Here is a 21,039-nt window from a genome sequence, read left to right on the forward strand (position 1 = left end):
TATGCTAAGATTTACCCAATTTTAAGCAGATCATGAAGTCTTGTAGGTATGTCATTCAGCTAAATTAAATATTTTGCATTTGGTCATACAGCAAATCTGAGGAAGGTCTGTTCTCATAACTCTAAAGAACATGTTAGGAGTCACCCTCCTCTCTTTTCCAAGGGAAAGCATATTCTTCTGAATGGAAAAAAAATTAAATGTATGGGTAGGCTTGATCATCAGGAAATTCAGTAACAATAAATTTGGATTCAAGGGAGAGGAAAGGAAAGATTCACACAGAAAACTGCAAGAACCCCAACTTACATAAATCTCTAAAAATGATGCCTAGCTTACAAACTAATGAATGAAATCAGTAAACAGAAAAAGACACTTACTATTTATACTGTACTTCAAATTTCAGCAGCTCCAAACCAAATATTTATGCTGAAAATAGAGGGGGGAAATCAGCTTTTCCCCTAGCCTGTATAGTCACAAAACCATTCTACAGAAGCACTTTAAGTAAAGTAAGAAGCTATTATTTAAATAGCAAAATCATAAATGAGCATGCATGACTGCAGGTATTCTGGGCTGTGTGTAAGCTATTAAAGTAATTAATACCCTACTGGAACATTACTAAAGCAAAGCAGCATAACATTCTCCTCTTACATGCAAATATCAGACAGTAATAATACATTAAAAACAATTCAATCTTCTAAACACGTAACTTCGTCCTCTCAAAACACAAGCTCAAGAATATAAGTTTTGTTGCATGCATGTCTTTAATAAGTTCAGGATATTCTGAGTTTAGAAAGAAGGAATAATTTTGACAGATGAAAACTATCAGGAAAATTCAGCCCTCATGTTAATAAACATTACAAGAAAAACTCAGTTGCTTAAATTTCATCTACAAACCAACACATTCAGTGCACATTACTACATCAGCATTTTATGCTCATTCAGAGGTAACACTGTGCAAAAAAGGCATTTCATTTGTACTGGTTTCATCTTGGAAAAGACTTAGGATGTTGCCTGAAGTATAATCAGCAATGTAATACAGTGATTATATGAGTTTATAACCAGGTCTCTGTGTGTTTGTTTACCTACTTATATGAGTGTGTATGTAAAAAAACAGATTTACCCTTCTGCATTTTTTCTGGTTTTACCTAAATAAAAGCCAGCTTGCGCAGCAATATCAGATGACTGAGACACAGTCAAAGTAATACACTGCGGATTACACCTCGGCTAAATTGACTGGCCATTTTATTCAATACATGGCTTTCCAATCTTCATCAATTTGTGAGCTTCCTAGAACTTTTCTAGTGGAGCTTCAGCTCTTTAGTTAATTCAAGCCTACTCATAGCAGGTTTGTGCTCCTGTCCTGTTTCACAGTTCCCCTAGTAATCTACAAGCCTGGCATCTTTGGCCATAAACTTCTACTTTATGCATTAGAATCACTCTTTTCTTGTTTGGTCAGAAGGTAAAAGCAAAATGAGATCAACTGAAAGCTTTCTCAGAAAGTGAAAAAAACATTCAATTGCTTCCAAGCACAAGATAAGGTAACGTTACAAAGTGTTATTTGCACAAGATCTGTTGGTTCTGGCAAACAATTTCTCTCAAGTGACTGTTTTTCAGATATTTAAATAATCTCCCTTTTATGTTTTACCCAAGAGATTTCATATGCTTGACCTTTTAAGATTTTAGAATACCAAGATCTGTAAGATTCTATTAATTGTAAGGTAAGGCAGTCTATATACTAATAAAATAAAACACTTTGCCACAGCTTCATGCTTCAGCTCATATTTTTCTTTTAGGAATTTTACTGTAAGTAAAAAAGTCATCTTTTTACTGTAAGAATAATGTTATCTTTTTCCGCTTCAATCAAGTTCAAGGCAAAAGTAAGTCTGTATAAGATTTAAGTAGCAGATGACAAATTATTTCTAAAATTTCATCCCACAAAAATTAATTTTTCAAAAATCATTAAATATTAAAAGGAATGTCCTGAGGCAAATTTCCTTATATAACAGTATCACCTCCTACATTTGTAAAGCCATCATATATCTTTGATTATAAACACACAATTTCCTTAAACCAGAGTTCACGTGAATCCATTATCATTCACACTCATGAAACCGGACCTAACAGTCAATTGGCAAGAGTGAATAGTGAGGTACACACATGAGCCTTGCAAACGTGTTTCTTTGAAGTATTCATCTTGATTTACATGATTTACTGATATTGTTTGTATGGGATATGAAGGTCAACATATAAAGTGGCTAACACCAAGCCTAGTTTCGCACCAGCTGAATTCAATCTAAGAGTGAACTTCACTGTTGAAAGAGATGACTCAGAAGGAACAGGCAAGCAGGTGCTCCTTTTGGCACGTTGGTTATAGCACTTCACTGCACTCTACCTAGCAGGTGAAGACTTGGAATTCCAGTAATCCCAAAGGTGGATCTGTGTGACAGAACAAAGTGTAGATCTCAGTGCCAGACTGTTTTCACTAAAAGCCCAGTGCAGATGCTGTGGCATTTTGGACCAGATCAGTTCATGGAACTGATTCATTCTGTGATAGCATGACTGCTAAATCCAAACTAACAAACTCCGTGGCAGGAAACAGCCAGACACAGAACTGCCTCTTCTGGTGGCAGCTCTGGAAAAGCACATTAAGTTGATGATAGTGAAACTGCACCCTAAGCTCATCACATCTGTGGTCATCATCTCATTTCTGTACGTCTGATTCCTAAAAACCTTTTTAACTCTTTTTACGAATTTGGTAAATAGGCTGGATTTGCTTTTCCCTTCATTTGGCTTGAATTAAGTCAAGTAACCTCCTAACATAGGATAGAGTTGTTCTAGAAGCACAGTTATTGTTAAAATCAATTCACTGGGAGACCAACATTCTTTAGCAGCACAGAATATTGACCCTCAGTATCCAGACAAAAGCAAGGAACCTTATTTTCAGGGACAGTATAGGAGCTATTAATGCAGGAAAATGTGTAGAAAATGCATCTTCTGGTGAAGAACAGTAATCAGAAAATCTCCTCATTGTAAAACAGGGCAGACGGATCAGACTTGGGTGCCTGCAGATCTTAGTAGTTGGTCACATCATGCAGCTGTGCTATTTTTATTAGAGATATGCAGACAAGACTACAAGTATATAATCTTATAAATAAAACTCTAAACCACCAATTCACTGTTCTTGAAATGGGTTGAGTCCCCAACCCTTAAAACAGCGCAATTTCAGAGTATTTTTGTCCATTTTACTGTAACATATAATTTAGTGCTGAAATTTCACTATTCAAATAATCACAGGAATTAGCACTCATTTCACAGATCACATATTCAGTCAGCTTTTGCAATCAATGCTCATATCTCTATATGTACATATTTGTGATATTGCAGTGGTAATTCTGGTGTCCCTATTAAAACGTTTGGGTAGCTCATTCAGGGTTTGAAAGCAAGAAACAGACATTGATTTACAAAGGAGCATAAAGAGATGATACAGAGCAGAGATGACAAAACCAAATTTTTTAAAAATTTAGAAATTTTTCAAAGCAACTATAAAAAACCCTACTCAATATCATGCAAGGCATGATCCCAGCACAATTTAGCATACATGGACTGGTAGCCACTGGTTTTTTAACTTGTCCTGTCTGACTGACTGAGAACAAGATCAGACAGAAGATGCGTATGCAATTGTTCTGTTTACAATGCAGCTCCCATAGCTGCTATGACCAAAAAAGCACAGATGACTTAGTGAAACATGAGATTTTTACTCCACTCTCAATAAAGAGAAGGAACATGAAACCTACATAACGTTATACATAAAGGTGTATGATCTTAACTCTGTTACTCTGCACTTTCTCTCCCTCTGGCTCCCCAAACAATGAGCACAATTGAGCTTTTGGTACTAAAACATCTGTTCTCTTAAAATCACACTGTAGTTGTTAATGGCAATTAAAGAAGGTGAGCCTTATCGCTGTCAATTGTTCACCTAATGAGCTGTGATCTTTTTTTTCCTATGGGCTTAGTAAGATGCTGTTCTTAAATTTACAGCCAGGAATACAGAGCTCTCCAAGCCAAATAGAAAGCAAATGTAGAATTAAAACTGAAAAAGATTTAAGAAACTTCCTGAAAAATTTATTTTACTAACCACCTTCTTTTAAATTAAAAATTCTGAACAATCTTAATTAAAGCTGTACTCAGACTATACTCACAGGAACTCCTGTCCTGTGATCAGTGACAAATCAGTCCTCTGCCACTGCAAGCAGGTATGTCATCAGTTCTTTTTATAAATTACTAAGTTGTATTTTAAAATAAATTATATTTTGTGCTTCTGTTCTGATTGCTGTACTGGTTAGAAACCTTACCCTGATTTCCAGCATATGTCACTTGTACTCACTTCATATGCTGACAGTGTCCTCAAACATAAACAGTTCTTTTCTCGCTCATTAAAATTTACTCTACTGACATATTTACTGCAAGCAACCATATGCTCCCTCAATCTTTATTTTTACAGGATCGGCAAGTCAGCTTTTTCTGTACGATAGGTTCATGTTTTTGCATCTGTCATATTCTGAAGAATGTCTGAGAAGTTATTTTCCTGTATTTCCTTCTTGCAACATATTTCACTGAAAGTGCACCACTGAATACAGTCCTGAATTTAGCATTCCATATAGCAGTTAATTATTATTTTTGGACCAGCAATATCAAGTTATGCTTCTTTTCCACTTACTAAATTTCTGCTACCCAGTAGGTTTTTGCTCCCATAGTCTCCTTTAGCATCCTCATTAAAACCTGAGGCAGAGCTCTTACTTAATTTGGGGGCTGTATCAAATTGTTTTAATTTCTATCTGATCCTTATTACTTAGTGTTTGTTTTTCTTTTTTTCTTTTTCTTAACAAAGCTGAAGAACTTTTAGATATTTATTATATACCTTTTGCAGGATTTCTGCTTGTTCTGAACTTTAAAATATACCTTCATATATCAACATAACTTTGCATTTTCAGGCCTCACACTATAGTCTGAGATCCTTATCACACTGAATTTCACTACTTTACTCCATTATATTCTATTAACTATATTAAAATAGATACTTTGAAATTGAAAGCCACAGACACAGAGTTAGTTCTGTTGATCATTAGATTAAACGTAAAATGAATCAATCTGTCTCTCAGGTTAGAGTTCTTTCCTCTGACCAATTCTTTCACGGATTCCTTACTGTTTTCCAAACGAATGTAACACCACGTCTTGCTGTTTGGTGACAATGAAGTGAAACAATGATGTGGGCAATTACACCGGGATATAACTTACTCATACAACATTTTTAATATTTCCTCTCAGTTTTTTATCTGGGTAGTTGTAACACAAAATGCCACAGGATTTAAACTTCTTATAATATTGAAGAGCACTCTATAAGCATATTTCCAGCATTTTCCTGAAAGTACACTTACTATTCTCTCTCAAAGTAACTTCCATCTGAAATACTGCTAATACTTAGTGTTAGCAATACATCACGAAATATTTCATCATTCTGCTAATACTTTGTGTTTCTTTGCAGTCTACCATAACATTACTAAACAACGCCAACCACCACCTTTGATTCTAGCTTTCCTGAACAGCAACACGAAAGACACCTGTTCTTGTACCTTCCACCATTGGTCATAACCAATTTTAACTTCTGTTTCTTAAATAACCTCTAACAAAATAGTTACTTATACAAATACAGATATTGAGAGTGTAACATAAAACCATTTTCATGCATAGAAGCACTAAATTCTGTTCGATTAACATAATTATTTTTTTTTTCATTTTAAGAGTGTACGAACACAGAGAACACCAGCTGCTACTCCTTTTATCACACACTTCTGTCTTGCTAAGTACTCACTACTTAAAACTGAAATAAACTGTTAATTCTTAACACACCTTTAGGGTCAGCCTCACAATATTACACTCCTGCAGAGGGTTCAGTTTCAGTGTTTCTCCCAAGTTACTGCAGCCTGATGTTTGATGCTGCATTTCACAGCAAACACAGACACCATCACTGTCAAATTTAATCTGTGGAGAAAAAAGAAAAAAGGTCAGAGAAAATATAAATCAACAGAAATAACACTTCTCAAAAATTGTATTTACATTTATTGTGACAGTAATGACTCCTAAATGCAAAAGTAAAATCTCTTTGCAGAATCCCCTGAAGAGGAATGTCTTTCATTGGCTAATACAAGCTATAAACCCAGGTAAAATACAGAAAGAGGATACCATACCAGAGACTGTTACCTTTCATGCCTCTTTTTGAAAAAGATTTGTTTTACAGAGGCAGATGAAACCAGAGTAACACAACTGAATAAACATCAAATCATACCCAATGGGTAAAGACAAAAAGTAACAGAAAAAAGTCAGAAAATAGATGAAGCAGTCATGATCACAAATGTAACTTATACATGGAAAAATAATTACAAAAGAAACCATGACATGTACTTGAGAAAAGAGAACTCAGCATAAAGAAAAAGTGGAGGAACTAAGAGGTACATGTCATCTTACCTATTTTTACTTTGAAAAATGTTTGCTTTCTGTTTTCCTATGTTCACTTTGTCTTGAATACAATATGCATTCAATGTGTTTACATTTTAAAAAGCATTATGCATTCTGTTCTTCAAAGACTTGCATTAAAGCATGCCTTGATAAGACTACTGAACCCTGATTATTCTCAAAGTAAAGATATATGAGTGATTCCAAAATAATCCCATTCAGCTCAATGAAAATATTTATTATAATGAATCTGACTTCCTCATTAAAGAACAAACAAAAAAGCCAAACAAAACCCACCCCAAAACAAAAAACATAGCCATGTTTATTTTTTATCTTCCATCCAACAAAACTTTATTAAGCCAAAATTTAACTCTGTACATGTTTTTACCTAGCCTGTTAATATGAACTGTCATTGCTTCAAATTTTCTCAGTTGGGTATTTCTCTGCTTTCTCAATTCTCATTTTTGCAGGTTATTTAAAGAGCTAACAATGGGATAGAATACCTTACTTCTCCAGGTCACTAGTTGCAGTTCAATCTGGGTTAATATCGACAAAAGTAATAATTAGTATCACATGGCAGTTCCTTGAACTATGAGTTTAAATACCAGATCCCAGGTTTCTATACTCCATTAGAAAGAATGACACACCTGAGACACTTCCATGGCTTTCCATGTAAAGAATAAAAGATTCAATGTACCATTCAGGCATGCTCAATCAGTCCCATATTCCTCCCAAGTAAGGACAGAAGCACACTGACTGGGTGGTGAGAGATCTGAATCACCATGTTACTTTTACATTGAACCATGTTACTTTTACATTGAAAAAACCCAAAATTAAGAAATATTAAATTTTCCAGACACAAATCCACAAAAAAATTCCCAATGCAAGTATGCATTTACTATTATTAATTCAAATTCTCCCTAGGATCTTGCCAATTTGCTGAACAAAGATAGGTAACAACATTCCTTGCAGAATTACCTCCCACAGCCTTATATGTAGAATCATTTCCACAAATTATTTTCTTACTACTTAAGACCTTGAAGAACATTTAAATTGTTCATATAATCTTAATAGGTCTATATTTAAATATATGTATTTTTTAGTGTCACCCCTATCAGGCTTATCGAGTACTCTCTGCTTATATGCTGGTGAACAGAAGAAGAGGAGCAGAAAGAGTCCATTAAAAAAACATAATAAACTTTACCAGATAATATGCAGATGAATGAATGCTTGACATGTACAGTGAGAAGGCATGCTCAGGGCAGGATGCTGTCTCAGTGGGCTTCAATTCCTGAAACTCCAGATTGCCCTCTAGCCAGTATAATTTGTAAAAGGCTTTAAAAAAACCTGGGTACATAAATTACACCAATTCCCATATACTCAAAGGCAGCACTGGAAATAATTGTCTATGGCAACTCACAGAAACTGGTCATACCCTAAGCCACACACACTGTAAAAGAAATAAAGGAAAAAAAATATAGTTTGAGCACCTTTATTATAGTTGTGTTGTTTATTTCTGATTAGCATACAATTTAATTCACAAAGCTGTTTAACGATTTCAAATAGTGTTTTTTTTTTCAATTCCTGCAATCTTTTAAGACTCTATTTTAAAAAATGAAAGATCTGAGCAAAACCCAACTACACGGTTTATGATGAGATAACCTCAGCTCTTCAAATCAATGGAAAATACAAAGCACTAAATGCCACTGGGGAGGTCTTGCTCCTGAACCTCTCTGGAAACGATGTCAACTGTTAGATAAATGATACAGAGGAAGTTCAAAACTTACACTTTTAACTTAGAGCTGTGTCAAATTCAGTGGCCAGAATGCTACAGCACACCTGGTATACTAGCACCAGGCACACAGCAAATCAATATAGTCTTCAGCTGTTAAAAAGTTTTTATAATGAGGAAAATGGACTTCAGACAAAGCTATCTGCAGCAAGATCATTTATTCTCTGATTCATGCTGCCCCTGTTCCAATGAAAGATAGTAACTGACTCATGTTGGGATGTATTTGACATTTCTAGTACGAAATATAGATCCCAAGTCTACTTTTATCTCATGTAATGAACAGGTGTCACAGAAATAAGCTGAAAAGAGAAATACTTTCTTGGTCAAGATTCCCCATCTATGAGAGATTCTCAATTCATTCTGAAAGATGTTCCATAACTTTGTACTGCCCAGTAACTCTCCCTTTAATTCAATTCTTTAAAATAGCGACAAGAAAATTGTTTACATGAAAGATCCTGCAAAACATAGGGACATCTTAAAAATCACAGCATATTTAAAAACACCTAAGATTTGCAACCAGACTGTGAAACAAAATGGTATTTTAATCTTAGGCATACATTTTTGGAGAGCTTTTAACAATTTGTCCTATTGTGCACCTTTTCCTTCAAATGTTTGTGAAGTGACATCTTTGCTAACTTGTGTTTTTGTAATGGGGAGCAGTAAAAAAGGCTGAGCATGTCATTGCATTCGTGCTTTCAACAATACAGCAGCTGAAAGCAGTTTTGAGCCCTCATGCTCTGGAATACTCATCCCTGCCCTACTGCTGCCTCACACTTATGTAGTCAGGACCCTGTGACCCAAACAGTGTCAAAACCAACTTTTCTTTTTGTTGTGTGGAAGTGGTTTATTTTTAGTCCAGATCAGATCTCAAATGCCATTCACTGCGTGGCTTCATAAATACAGACAGTTGCACAAACAATAGAGCTACATTGGTATAAAGAGAAGGAGTTGGGATTACTCCTTCCAGCTGCAGGGCTGTTTTTTGCCAGCCTCAGACACAATTATATCAGCAGTGCCTCCAACACTGTGTTCTTTCTCTTCTCTGCTGTGTTTAAATCTCTTTTTGGTTGGCAGAGCTCAAGAATAAAGCATCATCCACTTCATCCCCTGCACATAATACTCCTCACCATCCTGCATATATTTGCATTCCACTTTGTGATTCTTACGCTAGTAAGCATAGTCAGTAATCACAGTATAGTTTGTGTACTTTTATGACAGTTGCACAGTACACCCTCATCCAAACCATATTTAAGATTTCAAACATCAGCCTGAGCTGCCTATATGCATAAATTGTGTTTATTTTGTCTTGCCAAAAAGCAGTACTGTTACTTCAAAAGTGATAAAAACCATTAAAATCTGACTTTTATGTAGTAGAGTTTCAAAAAACGTGAAGGATCCTCCAACAAGAAAGAACACAGAGAACTTCAGACTTATTAAAAATACATACATATACTCACACACACACACACACAAAGCACCCTATATTACAATAAAGTAACAAAAATGTGGGAAGACCAGACTTTTTTTCATCTGTATCAATTCATTAAATTATTTCTAGGTATTAAAGGTGTCTTAACAAAGAAGAAATTACTGCTGAGTGCACACGCATTTTCACCAAAAAGGGTAAGTTAGGGATTAAGTAACAGTGTTACTTTGCATTCTACCCTTTCCCTATTACAAGTGTAAAACTTATAATAAAAATAGTAATAGATTTCATTTTTTCTTCTAAATCAACTTTCAGGGTTTTTTATTGGGAACATAAAAACAGCATGACAAAATTTCAAAACAAAATATAAAAGTTCAAAAGCTGAAAACAAGGCAATGAAGTGCAAGAAAGGCTCACCGGTATGTTTATGGAAAGGAACTTTAGTCAATTATAGGAGCTTAGGGAAAGAGAAAGAGCAGGAGGATCCAGTAAGGAATAAAGTTGAGTGGTGAGGAAATAGCAAGAGAAAAAACTGTCAGGTGAAGAAGAATAAATAAAAGTATATATATTTTCCTGGAATTTAAAAGAATTTTTTTTCAATATGCACAGAACTGAACATAGCTACAGCACAAAATGGAATACAAAGAAACCTCAGTCCTGGAACTGGGCTATGCCATTCATCTCTCTGTGAACCTGCACTTGCTTTGCTTTTCCTTGCTTTGTCTATTCCTGATAAACATAATACAGGGAAAAAGGAGCCTTCCTTTATATGTTACTATAATCACAGGCCAGTTTCAGCTGTACAACGAAAAAATAAATTATAAGCAATCTTTCTATACAGAGATAGACAATATCACTACTTTTTTGAATAATAAGCAGCTCTAAATTTGATTAAAACTATAGCATTTCTTTTTAAATGAATAAGCAACTTACAATAAGACAGGTACACCCAGTAAAGACAAATAAAGACCAAGAAACAAAACATCACTAACAAAATTCTATCTTATGCAGTAACAGAATAAAAATTAAAATATACAAATTGCTCTATCCACATATGTTATGCACGATTTTTAGAGATCAATTTTTTGAAAAAGAATTCGTAAGACAGAAATGTTTTTTCTCATACACACAGTAATGAACAGCTTGAATGAGTAACTGCTCTGTACACATCCTACTCTCACTGACTTAAAGCAGTATCTTGAGGTTTTGGCTGCAGGTTCTACAGCTAATCATGGGAAAAAAATTTCAATTAAATTTTCATAACAAGCCATTAAAGCTACTGGTATTTTTTTGTTCCTCAGTGTTGTATGTTGCTAAGCTGCAGGATAAAGAGCGCAAACACTAAATTCACAAATTACACATTCAAAATGCTAACATATGGTGAGCACTTTTTTCATATCCACACAAAAATACATATTATGGAGTCTACAATAAATTCCCAGTGTTTAAAGCAAAGTAAGACCCTTGTCTCTCATTCTTTTTTTTTTTTTCAAACAACTACTCTACATGTGAAATGCTTCTGAATTTAAACTCCACAATACAGTAGATACTATTATTCCTTTTAAAGCCATACATTCAGCATGAATGAGTTTGACAGAAATACTACAAGTAAAACAGAATTTATTTTTAATTTGACTTTTGTATGGTACTGTGCTTCAAAAATTACTAGTATATTTTTGTCTGGTACAGTTACATGTGATGTTAATTGCATCTCAAACTGCAAGTCTACAAAAGCTGGATTTTGACTCCTAGAGCTGCATCACCATAAAGTAAATTTGTATCCTAGAAGGCAATCAAAGTATTTAGTGCTCTCTGATAACGTACACCCAGTTACATAGTGCAGGACTGCATAGATGTACAACACTATAAGTAAGCCATCTAAGGAATTAACGTGAAATATAGCTTAGAGCAAGTTGTTAAGGAACTGGTATTTTTCCTTTTTGAGTGAAAACCAGTAATAAAGTAAGTATGTTCAACACGACACATTACCAAATTCTGAATCAAATCCTGCACTTAATCATAAAGCAGTGTTGCTCACTACAATACATCTTTCCCAGTGGGTAGCCTACAAGAACAGAACTCTCAAATTTCATACATATGAGCACTTCAACATGGCAATATAATGTATTCACGTGCAAGTCCCCAACCTGACTGAAATGTGATTTTGAGTAAGGAAAATCTAAAAAGTAAGGTCTGGGCAGAAGGGATATTTTTTTTTTTTGAAACAATTATGATATGATAAACAGTCACAATGAAATTATATTGCCCTCATCTAGTACAACACACTGTGGCAAAGCTACTTAATATTTCATCATGCTCAAAATTGAAACTACCAGTTTGAACATTTGTTTTATCTTCTTTTGCCAGCTCAGCTTTTCACTATTCCAGAGGAAAATTTGCACATTCCACCTGGAGCAGGAATGAAAAGCTCAGGGAAGTACAAATGAAACGTAACTGTTGCCTTTTAATTTACTAGCCAAGTACACTGGCTTTGGAAAAAAATGCAAAACGCTATTTTCAAGATTCTTGCAAAAGTGACAATGTTCCATTAACCTGGAGAAACAAGCAAAGGTTTCCTTTTAATTCTGCCACAAGAGAACAAATGGGGAAAGCACCTCCTTGGTAAATTCCTACATGCCCACCCACCAAAACTCTTAATGCCAAAATGCCTACCCAAGGACAAAAAGTCTACCTCCACCTGTGAACCCTCTGCAGGCCCACTGAAAGCATTTGTTTGATACCATGCCCTTCCCTCACTATTGATTGGAACAAGACTAGAGAAGGCAAGACAAAGGAGAGAAGAAGGGGGGCAAACATACAGTTAAAGAACCCGAGGATATTTAAAGTTCAGATCACACGTAGTCCCATGAAAATCACTGAATCTAGGATATTTTGGAACAACATTAAATTTCCAAGTGGAAAACATCCCAAACAACTGAAACACAACTTTTTCAAAAAGCTGAAGAAGGGGAAAAAAAAGGGAGGGGGAAGGGGGGAGGGGGAAGGAAAAGCAATTCTTCCTGAACCAGTGCTTTTTTTCTTCTAAATTTCACCTTATCCAAAATGAATTTATTCCTTTTAATCTTCATCAATGATCTGAGAATTCAACTGCACAGTTCAGTCACCGCTTACTTCTGCAGCAGTAGTTTTCCTATTAGAGGTGGTGATTCTGACCAAAACTGAAGAGACATGGGGTTCATAACCAAAGAGAGGTCACTGAAGAGAACGTTTAAAAGCCTACAAAGACTTTCTGTTGACTTAGGTCTTTTTCTTGGTAGTGAAGATCCAACCACTGGCTGGAGCCAGTACCTTCTTTGTCTATGAATGTGCTAATCAAGCAGAACATTGCTTATTTTAACTTTCTGTCCCTGCAATGCCACTTTGATGATTCTCATGAACTTGATTTTCTTCCTTTTGTCTTACACCTCTATTACAGCTTGTATTTGGAGAAATTAAAATGCTCTCTTTCATTAGTCTGAGTCTTTCTTCTTGGTGCAAAGACCTATGAGGAATCCTAACACAGATACATTATCACAATACATCCCAGAACAGAGATCACATATGGCTAGGTGGTATTAAATGATAAACACTGTCAACTTGTTTAAACATAGACTCCAACAAGCACATACATAATCACAGTTATCAGTAGTCTGAGTAAGCAACTGAATTGTAGGCTTAGGGATTTTTCAGTTGGCTTTGCGGAGTAGCCCTGTTTGCTAATGGCTGCCTAAAAGGAACTAGAAAAGCAGACATACACATGCAGCAAGACCCATGCATGCACTAAGCTGTGACAGCACCAATGGCACTGTTCTGGCTACATGCATTCTTCTCAATCTAGGACAGGGTTTGTTGTTTAAATTCTATTCACACAACTTACCTGACATCTGTCAAAACTGTGTCAGTAACGACACTGGTTGCTCCTGAGTCAAAGGTGAAAGAACTGCACACACAAGTACAAATGGCTCTGCTCAGCCATATATACCTACACACATTTTCTTCATTTAATACTATGATCAATTAAATGTCAAAATCAGTAAGTAGTTAAGAACATGTTGGTTCTGAAATAATTTATCTATCATACAGTAGAAAAATTCTAGGGGACTTTGCCAACAAATCAAACAGTGAGCTACTGAGCCAGGAAGAGGTAAATTCATGTTTCCAGAATTCCAATGTTTCTTCCTTTTTTTTTCTTTAGGGCTTTGATACTATCCTATCTGAGAGATGTGGCAAAATGGCATTGCTTGAGAACACGGAACATGACATATCTACCGGCAGAGCATGATGCCTAGACATAGCCTAAGAAATTCATTACAATGACACTCTAGGTCAAAATACCATGTTTAAAAAATTATAGCAGATAGGTCACACAATATAGTTACATAGTTGCATTATACAGTTAGGAAAGCATTCATTTTGAGAGACTACTTTTAGTCTTTCTTCCATGCAGATACAAAGCCATTTTTCTAAGTCTTCATGGAAAGTTCTGATATAAATGTAGTCCCTCAAAGTAACTTCTAAATAGTCTTTATGTCAAAGCAAGGATCTCAAAACAAATTACTAAGACTCGCTTCAAAGATCTTCCACAAAAAATACCTATGATACTTCTTTTTTCATGGAAAAAAACAACAAACCCCACAACAATAAAAAAGCTATTTTTCCATAGCACTCCAAAGTACAGCATGCATCTTGCAACAGCTCCAGGTTCCACCAGTTGATTTTTCCAGCTCTGCAGCACAACTCCAACTCCCCATCAAAACAAGAGCCAGGAACTTTATCAAGAGTTTCCTAGATGAAATATTTTATAGTGAAAACCCTTCCTTCCTCTCTTTGAGTCACTACTGGTTTTCCACTGAGTCAGCTGTCTGGCTCCATCCATCTCTTCTATAAAGCCTTTACCCCAATCACACCTGGAAATTGCAAACAGTGTAGAAAGCTTAGCAGAATGCCTAAGCTTTTCCAGACTGCCTAACTGATGGAGCTGCAGACATACCCCTCTGAAACAGGAAGGGCAATAGCAAAACAGAACACAGGCTTAAAAGCTGAGTAAAGAAGGTGAAGGTATGTGACAGGTCACACCCAATGGTTTCCTGTTCTGCATTTTTCACACGTGTTTTGAAATATTTTCTGAAATGCTTCATATTATTTTAACTTAGTGTTATTAAATATATTGTGTGCAAACGGAAGCCTGAAGGCTCTTACTGGTCAAAAACCTCAGAACAAAGGAGGAAGACAATGGCTGAACACAAGAGGTGCACAAGCATTTTGTAGAGTCATCTGTTGGTATTAGAGAGACAAATATCTCTTCTCTTTATTGTTCAAATCAATGTCTTGGGGTGCGAATGTGCAACGAAATCCTAATGAATCCTACGAGTGGATACTCATACAGTTTAAACAGTTTGATTGGTCTACTGACAGACAGATTATACCAAAAAGAACACTGATGCATATCCACAAATGTTCTCCAGTCCATTTGTCAATCTTAAAATTTAATGTCATTTGTTTCCTCATTTGGGGGGGGAGGGAGTTAATTGTTTTATTATTTACTTTAAATCAGAGATTTCAGACATAAGTTTTGTTCTGTAGACATCTTCATAATTTTAAGTCAGAAAATATGTTAGTTCAATGTATATTACTTTTTTCCTCGAGATAAAAACATAAAGACTTTATGTATACTGTACCTTTTAATAATTTAGAGCATGCCACATCATGATTAATTTTTATTATTCTGTATTTTATTTAACATAAGTAACATACATTTGCTTTGGAAATTAAAAAAAGGAACTACTTTAGGGTGGCAAATAAAGTATTAACATACACATACCAAAAGACTACTATCAGTATATCTGTGAAATACACTGGCTGTATAAGGAGCTATTGGATGAAATCCTGATACTGCTGACATCAAATGGTAATCATTGCACTGCTTTGATGTGGCCTGTATTGCACCTATTCTGTTTAAGCATCATTTGTACCATGACAATAAGAAGCAAGTCTTTCTAATTTTACAATATACTTTTTGAGGTGACAAAACACTGTAAATACATTAGCACTTTAACTCTCAAACCTTTCCCAACATGATTTTTCATACTGTAATACCTATAGATGGCTCTACTGAACACAGACTGTTTTGAAAATTAAAGGAATATGTGTATAAAACCCCAAACAAATGAAAAATAAAATTCATTGCCCTTTATAAGTGACTTGTTTTTCATTACTCACCAACTGACAACCTTCCAGGGACTTCACCAGCTGAGCGTTCTGACAAGAGAGAATGGAACCAGCCAAGTTCAGCATTACACACACTGCAGACAGCAGCATGAAAAAGGTTATCTGGAAAAAAGCCAAAAAGCGTATTATTATTCACTGCAAGAGGCAAACAAGAAAAAAATATCATTTAGACATTCAAGAACTTCCAGCCTGTCATACATTACATGGATGGTAACGTTTTATACATTTTAAAGAAAAGAGTAGAGTATTCTTTAATCTGACAACATCCTGAGTCTCACACTATAAGGGAAAGCTAATTCAAAACTAGACTTAACTGTCATCTATTTTCCTCCAGCCATTTCAAAGTCATCCATTTATCTCCCACTTTTATCACACACTCTGAAAATTTAATGGGTTTTATGAATGAGGATTATTAACAAGTGAGATTTGAAAAAAAAACTTTATAATAAAAAAAAGTCTTAAAACAATTTAAATCCTTTTTGGTGAGGATATGGGTATCTTAAACAGGAAAAGTATTTGTGAAAATCATGTATCGTGAGTTTTTACAAGTTGGGGAAAAAGGTGAATAAAATATAACTACTTGGTTTTTAAACAACTACAATTTAAGCAGCATCCTCCACATCAACTACCCATTGTGTTAATTACTCCTTTTGCCTCTTTTCAAAACATGCCAAAACCATCATTAACTTGATTGCATCTGCTTAACTATCATTTTAATGCTTTAAAAGTAAAAAAACCTGGCCCAGTGTGGGCAGAGAGAAATCCCAGTATGTAGGGAACTCATTATGTAGGGAAGTAGAAAGGCACAAGCAGTAAGAGGCCAAGAATAAACATATGCTCAATATATGGTCACCTTAAACATCAGTGTTCACATTGCCATATAACACTCATACTCCTATTCAGTTATGTGAAATTAGTAAGAAATTCTGTTGCATCTTTTTTCCATAAGCATGCCCATAGTTTACAATCTTTCACTATTCTCAAAAGATGTTATCTTTTGTCAATGTCTACACTATGAGTATTTCTGGCAAGTTTAACTCCAAAATTGTTGGATTTTTTTTTTTTAGTGTTTTTCAAATGAAAAAAATAGAATTTGAATAGTTCCCCTCTTCACCAACCTAAGCCTTACTTAACCGAAAAATTCCCAGTTGATATGTCTAAGGGTTAAATTACATCTCTGTTGCATATTTTGAAAAAAAAAACCCACCAAGATTTCAACTATTTTTACAATTAATACTCCTATATTTTGTGTATGAAAAACAATCTGTGACAAATCTGTGTCAAAATCAAAACTTCTAGAATAAAAGGCATTCTGCTACCATATAATAATGGGCAACTAGATAATGTCTGTCTGTCTATATAGTGAGAGAAATACTGATACTATAAGTAGTATAAAATCTGCACCAATGGATACCCTGCAGACTCAATATTTATGTATCACGTCATTTTATTATTTCTTAATTTTTTTATTTTTAATCATTGTAACCCAAGAGCTTTATGTACTTATTTTTGCTAATACGGGCAAAAAATAATATACATGATAGAGTGATAGTTGTTAAAACATTGAGCTTTCTGACATACTAAAGATGATTTTTAACATACCTGTTCTAGCCCTTTAACTGCAAATTCATTTGAACAGTTAATGGAACTTTTACCAAAAATATGAAATTTATTTACTTGTTTTGTTGTTTACTTTTTATGGTGACAGTATTTCAATTGCTAACCTTGTACTGCAGATTTTCCTGAAGTAAATCCATGTTACTGGTTATATCATATTTCTTTTATGAACCATAGACGTGTTCCTGAAAAATCACATCTTTAAAGAAGTCCTGATTGCCTTACAGAAGGGAATAGCCAGGTGTGCAAATGGACTTCTGCTGTGGCTTTGTGTGGCGCGGTTGGTTTTTTTGGTAGCAGAGGAGGGGCCGCAGGGGCAGCTCCTGTGAGAAGCTGCTAGAAGCTTCCCCAGCTCCGAGTGGGACCCGCCGCTGGCCCAGGCCGAGCCCATCAGCGACGGTGGTAGCGCCCCTGGGAGAACAGATTTCAGGAGGGGAACGGTAGTGAGCAGGGGGATTGGGATGCGAGAGGAACCCTCTGCAGATACCGAGGTCAGTGGAGGAGAAGGGGGAGGAGGGGATGCCCCTGAGGAAGTTGGTGCCCCCACAGCCCGTGGTGAGAGGACAGGCTGTCCCCCCCAGCCCATGGAGGGGAGCGGAGGCCCCCCAAGATGGCCGTGACTCCAAGGGAAAGCCCCGCTGGAGCAGTGTGTGGCTGAAGATCGGCCCGCGGAAAGGACCCACACCAGGGAAGTTTGTGAGGAACTGCAACCCACAGAAAGGACTCACGTTGGAGAAGTTCATGGAGGACTGTCTCCCATGGGAGGGACCCCACAGCGGAGCAGGGGACGAGCGAGGAGTCCTCTCCCTGAGGAGGAAGGAGCGGCAGAGAGAACGCGTGAGGAGCTGACCCCAACTCCCATTCCCCGCCCTCCTGCGCCGCCGGGGGGAGGAGGTGGAGAGAACCGGGAGTGGAGGTGAGCCGGGAAGGAGGGAGGGGTGGGGGGAAGGTGTTCTAAGGTTTGGTTTTACTTCCCAATATCCTTGTTTTGATTTGATTTGTAGTAAGTTAAACTGATTTTGTTTTCTTCCCCAAGCTGAGCCTGTCTTTTGCCCATGACCATAAGTGGGGAGCGATCCCTCCCAGTCCTTGTCTTGATCCACATGCCTGCCTTTATATTTTCTCCTCATCCCACCGTGGCCGGGGGGTGGGGAGCGAACAAGCGGCTGCGTGGTGCTTTGTTACCGTCTGGGCTGAAACCACAACAACTTCAAAATTTGGTTGATTCAAAAAAATGTAAATGTCAGACACCTCTTCTCTGACAAGTACAGTTTGTGTATGAAGCTTCAGCCATTTAAAAAACCACCAAAGTAACAAAAGGCAAACATCCTCTAATTTGATGTTGACCTACTTGGGTAGGCTCACAGGAAATTAAAAATACATAGTGTGATGCTAAGGCTGATGAAATCCAGTCCTTTGCTGACATATAACTTCCAAATAAAGTCATCAGAACTGTGTATAATCTCAACACCTTTATAGTTCTCCTGCTACAACACCAAATAGTTAATTCTTCACACTTAAAACAATTTCCTTACTTATTCAGTTGTCCCCTCATTAATCCCTGGCAGAACGAATGCAGCACTTGCTGCTCAAAGAACCTTCCTCAGCTAATGAAGGCTACAAAGTTCTATGAAGTCCACAAAGTTCTGAAAGCTGAAAGAAAATAGAGTTCCCTATGCTGAAGGAACACCTACTGTATCAATTCTGCTCCAAACGCCCTACATTAGTCACATACCTTCAGGAAAAGAAGGGTCCCTGTAATGAACGGGTTAACTTTGTTCATGAAATCGGTAAGGGAAAAGAGACATATTGAGAGTTAGCAGATGCCTTGTGTAAATAACAAAACTTTCTTAATTGGTGCGTAAAGGTCACGGGAAGAGGGCAACGGCTATAACTTACTAGCTAAGGAGGGAAAAGAACAACTATAATTTACCAGATAACGGGATGGGCTCCACCAAGACTGCATTTTTCTATATCAAAGGACGTTCTATATCAAAAAGATACTCGTCCTTGAGAAGATAGACCGAATCTGCCTAGTGACAGACCTGCACGAATGAAGAAAGAAGAAGCAGGACAAGGCGGAGACTTGCAAGAAAGAGATACATGGAATGTATATAAGGAATGTAACTATAACCTAAAGTTGTGTGCTTGTGGCGGAGCACTGCCTCCCCGGCCGCCCAGCGCTGTTTTGCTCTTTTATCGCTTGCTAATAAATTCGACTTTTTTTCACTACAAATTGGTTCCTCCAATTTGTCACAAGCGTCTATAACAAATTTGGTGCCGTGACTCGGATCCAGGTTCTTTGGTGTGGACCCTCGCAAGCGGGGAGGCGCCCTATCCTTGGATAGCCCCGTCTTGAGGAGGTGCCCCCGCCATACCCTGGACCCGCGAACCCCTTTAAATTACGATAACTGAGCAAAAGAACCTGCAGGACCCCTTAAATTTTGTGCACAAAGACCAAGCGAAGACCCTAGGAGTGGGTGAGTATAAGCCGTGAACCGTTTGGTTGGGGTGGTTATCCCGAGGTGCGACTGTGTGAGGTCTCTCTGAGATCACGCGAGTGCGGACCCTCCAGTAGTGCAGTTCTCGTAGCCCGCGAGGGAGCGAGTCACGACCGAGGGGAAGTGAGTGTGTGTGTGGAAAAGGGCACCTCGGAAGATGGGACAGAGGAAAAGCAAGCCCTCTGGATCCATGGGGATGGGGATGAAAGATAAGTTACCGGACATACCCCCTGATAGTCCCTTAGGCCTGATGATAAGATATTGGGACGGTTCACCAAAGAGAACAGATGAGTCTAAGGAAAAGATGATTAATTATTGTATTGAGATTTGGGGTGGGAAACCTCTCAATAATCCTCATGTACTCTGGCCCGTGTTCGGGTCCTCCGAGGATTGGGTGTGTCAACAATTAAATATATGGGTAAATAATAAAAGACCACCAGTCAGCCCGGAGGAGAGCGAATATGCCGCCCTATGGATTCCCCAATCCTGGGAGCCGTCATTCCTCTTTGCCTTAAGGGAAAACAGACCAGATAAACCTCGAAAAGATGATGAGGACCCCCTTTGGCCCCCTCCCTATGCCCCTCATGCCCTTCTGATCCAGGACCCACCCCAAGGCCAGGAAATAGCCCAGGCCCGGGAAGGGATAGATTCAGAACCTGATTCCCCGACCCCGGCACCCCCTCCCAGAAGGTCTGTACGTAATAAAATAAGGCGAGGAAGGGAGGGATTGTTTCCTCTTCGGGAAATGTTAGTGCCTGGTGGGGACGGACAGGGGGGGCTGGGAACGGGGTATGTGGCAGTTCCCCTTAATACAGGGGATGTAAGAGAATTTAAGAAGGAAATGGGGGGTCTGTTAGATGATCCCCTGTGGGTAGCCGAGAGGCTGGATCAATTCTTGGGACCGAATTTGTACACGTGGGATGAATTACAATCTATCCTGGGCATATTACTCACTGTAGAGGAAAGAG

At 37.3% G+C, this 21,039-nt stretch overlaps 1 protein-coding gene across 5 annotated transcripts in view; it reads right to left on the minus strand.

Annotated features, from left to right (window-relative positions):
• ENTREP2 (endosomal transmembrane epsin interactor 2) overlaps window positions 1–21,039 on the minus strand; it is a 179,865-nt gene that overhangs the window by 50,823 nt on the left and 108,003 nt on the right. For all 5 annotated transcript variants that reach the window (XR_007507562.1, XR_007507563.1, XR_007507561.1 and 2 more), the window contains 2 exons: window positions 15,945–16,055; window positions 5,905–6,036 (listed from right to left, as the gene is read on the minus strand). Coding sequence is in view for 1 of the 5 variants with exons in the window: in XM_049813334.1 (XP_049669291.1) it covers window positions 5,905–6,036; window positions 15,945–16,055 (243 nt within the window). In the remaining 4 variants the exon portion in view is untranslated. The remainder of the gene's footprint in view (window positions 1–5,904; window positions 6,037–15,944; window positions 16,056–21,039) is intronic.

Source organism: Accipiter gentilis, chromosome 10, assembly GCF_929443795.1.
Source record: "Accipiter gentilis chromosome 10, bAccGen1.1, whole genome shotgun sequence".
Taxonomy (NCBI): Eukaryota; Metazoa; Chordata; class Aves; order Accipitriformes; family Accipitridae; genus Astur; species Astur gentilis.